The 6,305-nt window shown below is 38.9% G+C and overlaps 1 protein-coding gene across 1 annotated transcript; it reads left to right on the top strand.

Moving 5' to 3' along the window:
- Positions 1-2,033: 2,033 nt before the first annotated feature.
- Positions 2,034-5,833, top strand: LOC136838250 (uncharacterized). The gene is made up of 3 exons (XM_067103115.1): positions 2,034-2,467; positions 4,855-5,060; positions 5,454-5,833. The coding sequence occupies exons 1-3, from the start codon at positions 2,034-2,036 to the stop codon at positions 5,831-5,833; spliced, it is 1,020 nt and encodes a 339-aa protein (XP_066959216.1).
- The last annotated feature ends 472 nt before the right edge of the window (positions 5,834-6,305 follow it).

The raw sequence follows: 6,305 nt of genomic DNA, 5'->3' as shown, positions 1-6,305 counted from the left end.
TGCAGGGGCTCTCCCTTGGTTCCTCCCCTATCGGGAGGGGGGGGGGTCCTGGTGGCGGGTAGGCTGGGAAGGGTTTTGACAGTTGCGAGCCAGCGCTGCGAGGGTGGGAGGAAGCAGCAGCAGACACCAACCTTACCTCCACTTAGCTGAGTGAGGGGGAGGGGAGGACGGAGCTCTCCCATCCCCATGCAACCCGATGATGACAGAGCGTGCGGCGTTTGTAAATATTTGTATATATAAAGTTAGGATTGTAATTGTTTAAATGCAGGTGAATGGAGTTCTTGGTGAATGAATGAGTGAGTAAATGAAGATCCCTAGTTATAAGTCTGCAGTAACATAAGTAGTACTAAAACACTAACACTAACCAAAAAAAAAAAAAAAAAAAAAAAAAAAGGGAAGGTGATGCTTAGAAAGACAAGGTACCTTGGGAACTTGTTTAGCTAGCTCGCCCCTGCAAACAAAAAAGCAAAAACCTCAGGGAAAGGAGGTGACCTGGAAATACCAGAACTACCATACTACACTGGTATCTTCAACCCTCCTGTTAAAAAAAAAAAAAAAACTCAAAGGAAAGGAGGCGATCTGGAAATACCAGTGTCATTACAGTATACGCTGGTATCTTCAACCCTCCCCCAACAAAACTATAGTTACTAAGTCCCCGATTAACACTAGAGTTAAGTTTAGTAATTAAGGTTAGGATTATGAATAGAATTAGAAATAGAATTAAATTTCACCTTGCTGCCACCTGGAACACTTAATCTCAAGAAAATTGCAAAAATAAACCAAAAAAAGAACACTCTTTTTCTACAGCACTCATCCCAGGTGGCTCCTATCTTGCACCAACAGTAGTTAGACTCTCACAGCACCCGCCCTGGAAACTAACACTCTGCAACTGCCCGATCCATCGGGAAGACAGCCCGAAAATAAACTAACATACTAACATAAGCACATTCCTAACTTCTGTACAACACCATGGTCTGAGTGCCCCCTCCCCCCACCCCTGCAGGGAGGGAGAGAGGGAGGACGATCCAACATTGGAACCTTAAAACTAGTAAAACCTTCCCAAGCCTCCTAACACAGTTTTCAAGTTATTTCACGTCACTCAACAGATCGAACCAACATTAACATTAACATAAAGAACTACAAACATCACACTACGTACACAATGACAAATGGGTCTGTCCCATTCTTTTATCCTTCCTTATACCTTCATTTCACCCCCTTCTACCCCCTTCCAAACCTTATCTTCCTTCCGGGGATCTTTGGGGTTTAAATCGATTTGTAATCAAACCCTCACTCTATCCTATCCCCCCCTCATTACATTGCATTGGCTGGCATCGATCATCATCATCATCGATCGATCATCATCATCATCATCGATCGGATTGGCACTCCAACCATTGCAAAGGAAGGACATCTACTGTTGCAGTTGATTGAGCTACGTTGCAGAGAGCGGGAGAAGGCGGAGCCACCGACCAACGAGGCAGAGCTGGACCAGCTATACCTAACCTCACTCATCCTTACATCCTTCCCTACCATCCATCCCTAATTCCTACCCTTTCAGGAGACAGAGAGATTCCCGCTCGGTCTTCCACCTACAGCATCTGATATTCCACTCCTGGAAAGTCTGCCACTGGTGGGTCAGTCTAGTACCCCCTGGGATCCAGGGTGCGTAGCCAAGGCACGCCAAGTGGGGGGAATTAACCCCGATCAGTCTCCTGCAGCTTGGAAGAGACGATCTATAGGGTCTCCTTCTCCCCTTTTTCTATACAAATACAGTACAACACATTCTTCTCTCTACTCTACGTCTCTCTCTCTCACTCTTTTCACAACAAAAACATCAAATACAAGCACTACATAACAGACCTTGGGTCTACAAGTAAATCCAGTGTAAAGGCGGCATTCCACCGGGGCAACATTTTGGCAACATGTGGCATGCTACATTGTCGCACAGGCTAAGTGTATTTCAACCAGTTCAACAGAAGGCAACATGTAGCATGCGACAGGTGGCAACATGTTGCTGTATATCCTGACGCATGCCACGTGATTTAGCATGTTGCCTAGTGTTGAATGCCTTCCCACCAGATTGGGAAGGATTCCATGTTGAAAGCACCAAGATGACTTGGTCACAAGAAGAAACCCAAGAATTTATAGAAGAGTATAGAAAACTGGCAGTTCTGTGGGATATACGCTTGCAACAATACAAGAATAATCAGGCTAAACTAGATGCACTACGGGGATTAGCTGAGAAATTTAATTGTGACATGGCGATGGTGAAGAACAAGATCAAGAATTTGCGTACTGCTTTTCACCATGAGCACAGACGCCTAACCCAAACAAAATCTGGATCTTCTCCCATCAAGAGAAGCAAGTGGTTTGCCTATGACCTGCTTCTGTTCCTCCTGGACGTGGACAGCCCAAGGCCTGGCTGTTCATCTCAAGCTGAGCAACCAATATGTGCTGGGGTAAGGTATTATTATTATTAACAAGTAAAACACCATCGAAAATAAATTGAAAAACAAAAGCTAAAGTTTAAATATACTTTTCAATTTAACCTAGTCTGAGTTACCACAAAAGTTGGCGTTATTAAAACAGTTTATATAAAGCATTATTTATTTTTAAAAAAGATTATATTTAGCTTAAGTAGAGATTATAGGGTTATATACTATATACCTATTTATATATATATATATATATATATATATATATATATATATATATATATATATATATATATATATATATATATATATATATATATATATATATATATATATATATATATTTTTATAAATATTTAAGCTGTTCACCCTCGAACATTTAGTGATAGTAATATCAGACTGACCAAGACAGGGAAGCCTTCGTCCAGCAGGGAAGCGTAGCCAGTTCAAACTTTAACGTTCATCTGTAGCATTAGAGATTTAACCCCCATAAGGAATTTCCATATTCACCCTTAAGATAGGTGGCCCTAAGCTTGCTTTACCTGTCCTCCTTGGTGAATGTTTTTGACAAAACTTAGACCCCCGAGGACATGAATGCATGCCCTGTTTTGACCCAGCACTGGTCAGACAAGAGACAGAGAGGACCAAGCTATCGCGGAGAGAAGACGTATTCGGGCTGTCTCTCCATCCTTTGTCTATTATTTCTATTAGTGAAGTGACGAAACATTTTCCAGAACTTCCGATCGTCCGTTATATGCGCAGCAACGCTTTGTCCTAAGGTAAAGTCTGTGTTTTTGTTCAAAACTTCGCCCATTCTTTTATCCTCTTTTCTGTATTTCCAAATCTTTCTTTGCTTCATTCTCCAGCCACCATTTAAGGTAATCGCTTGTACGAAGTCTAAGATTCAGCCAAATAATTATATTGTTAGCTTCATCCAAATAATTCCATTAAAAATAACTAGGACTTAGGTTAAGCAAGTCATTTTAATTCTCTATGCTTTCTTTGTGTCTCGGGCCCAAATGTTTGGAAGGACTGTTGCGTTGTGTATTTAATACCATCTTAACAAGTAGAGAATTTTTTTCGTTGCAGTTGGTAACGTTTATCATAAAGTCTTTAATCCTTGAATATTCTTTGTTAAGGTTAATTACCCTTAACTAGCAACCCGAGTTAATTAACGTCTGTCTTTGAGGGTTAATTCGTGGCTTCAAGTGACAGGTTACGTGTATTCTTGGCTTGCAGGGCTGTGAAAAAATTACGTAAATTGAACAATAAATGATCAGCCAAGACACGGTAACAAATATATATATATATATATATATATATATATATATATATATATATATATATATATATATATATATATATATATATATATATATATATATATATATATATTATATATTATATATTATATATTATATTATATATATATATATATATATATATATATATATATATATATATATATATATATATATATATATATATATATATATATATATATATGCATAATTAAATTATTCGCTCTTCTGGATTCTGAGACAAACTTTATCGAGAAGGTAATTAAAATCCTCCAAACTCTTGAGAAGTTCTTGAACAGGTATTGGTCATCAGACAGTAACTTTTCAAAAAACTCATTTTGAGCAATGGTACCGCCCATAAATAGTTCTCTATTCCACCATCGGTGCTTTCTTTTAGTTTTTTTTTACTAAATATGCAGCAGCAGCAGCAACCGTCTGCTGAGACATCGTGATGACAACTGGCTTAGTTTTGTTGAATTGATTGAAAAGGTTTTGTGGCATTCAACAGTCAGCATAGCATGTAGTATGCTACAAGCAACAACGATGTTGCCTTGCCACAGGCAACATGTCTCCAGGATGAAAGCCGCATGCAATATACTTGTTGAAAGCCAGTCAAGTTGCATGCTACATGTTGCCCATGTTGCCCCGGTGGAATCCCGCCTTAAGAAAGATTGTTAGTGACGTTTTTGTATTTCATTTGCCTTTCAAGCAGACTGTAGTTGTAGTTATTTCCCCAGTACTGTATCATCACACACTCATTCAATACATTTCAGTTTCAACCTTCACGACCACAATGTCCATGCATCCCATCATCATGTGTCATTTGGGGAAAGATGCCTTCAATTAAGGTCATTAACCATGGGGGGACTTTTGAAAGGAGGAAGAAAGATATTTTTGAGCTCTCAGGGGAAGTAAACATTGAGATATATTTAGAATAATCCAGGAAATAATAGTTTATATATAATTATCAGAAATGAAGATGTAGATAAAATTCTAGGGAGGAAATATTAAGGATCTTTAAGGGAAGGGATTTGAGATACTTGCACCACCTGGAATGAACTCACAAAGATCAGTAATCTTAAAACATGTAGACAAACAAGTTGATTTTTATTCAGACCAAGAGAAAAATCCAGCATTGAAAGTAGACAAACATGGACAAAGGTAACAGAGGTAATGATACTAAACAAAAATCGTCAAGAAGCTAAAACCAGAACGGTGAAAGTAACATTCAAAACCAGGGAAATGGCTCAGAGAGCGATGAGGGACGGCCTAGCCATATGTAATCAGTTTGTCCCTCCTCACCAAGTCGAGGAGGATATAAGTGTGCCCCTCCCCCACTGCGGCAACTGCCTCGCATACAATCATATAAAGAAGGAATGTCCAAACCCAAGTCAATTAGTCTGCATCAATTGCAGTCAAATTGGACACTTGGCAGAAAACTGCAAAAACAAAGCAAAATGTATTCACTGTGGAGAGGGACACGCCTCTCTAGACAAACCTGCCAAGTTTGAAAAGAATTACGAAAGAAGAAAGGGGAAGAAATGAGAAAATGGAAGCTGAAAAAGCAAAAACAAAAAACATGTCATACAGTGCAGCCCTCAAAAAGAACACAGGACCCAAACAAACAACACTGCAACAACAACAAACACAACACTGACACAACAACCAATCAATCAACAATTATGGCACATATATAACGGACATATATTTGCAGCATTACAAGACATGACGGGACAGCACACATACCAGCAAGCATTGAATGAATACTACAAGGCAAACAACCTCCCTACAGCCAACATGCCAAAGATGGCCTCCGGGCAACAAATCACTGAAAAACTCCTAACACTAAGCTCCCCACAAACACAGGTACAAACAACGCTTAACAAACTGACAACACCACAGCAACAAATGCACACACAACAGCCCAGCTGTGCTCACACTCAACCATCAGCCATCGACGACACACAAACAACACCGACACAAATGGAAGACACCACTATAGTGGTAAAGAGGGCAGCAGAAAAGGCCACCGAGAGTGAGGAGGAATGCGAAATGGAAAAGGCAAAAAAGAAAAACATAAAAAAAAACACGTAATGTTGAAAAACAGAAACTAAAATCAAGAATTGACCACTCTATGGAGAGCGTAGAAAAGGACAAAAATTAGTAAACAATTGTAAACTAGAAATTTATTATCCAAGACAGTGGAACTCGGATTTCAATATCCATACCAAACGAAGGAAAAAATATTGTCATTGATAAATACATCCAAAGGAAAGTTGCTATGGAACAACAAACAAAGCGACGCCCCTCAGGCATAATTAGGCCTGCCCTCCATGCGCTGGTTGCAGAAAATATGGTACCGTTCACTCACATAAAGTTCTCGACACTGGACCAAGACGAGATTGATAACCTACTAAACGATGACAGATTAAATATAAGATCCTTATGTCTACATCAAAATTAAATAAATTATTATATCCTTTTTTTAATATCATTTTCGATATGATAAATACAATAAAAATAATTCAGTTGAATGTTTTCAAGTTAACAAAAAAGTAAACATAGA

This window comes from Macrobrachium rosenbergii, unplaced genomic scaffold, assembly GCF_040412425.1.
Source record: "Macrobrachium rosenbergii isolate ZJJX-2024 unplaced genomic scaffold, ASM4041242v1 282, whole genome shotgun sequence".
Lineage (NCBI taxonomy): Eukaryota > Metazoa > Arthropoda > Malacostraca > Decapoda > Palaemonidae > Macrobrachium > Macrobrachium rosenbergii.
Note: the sequence above shows the minus strand (reverse complement) of the source record. Positions and strands in the feature narration are given on the sequence as shown.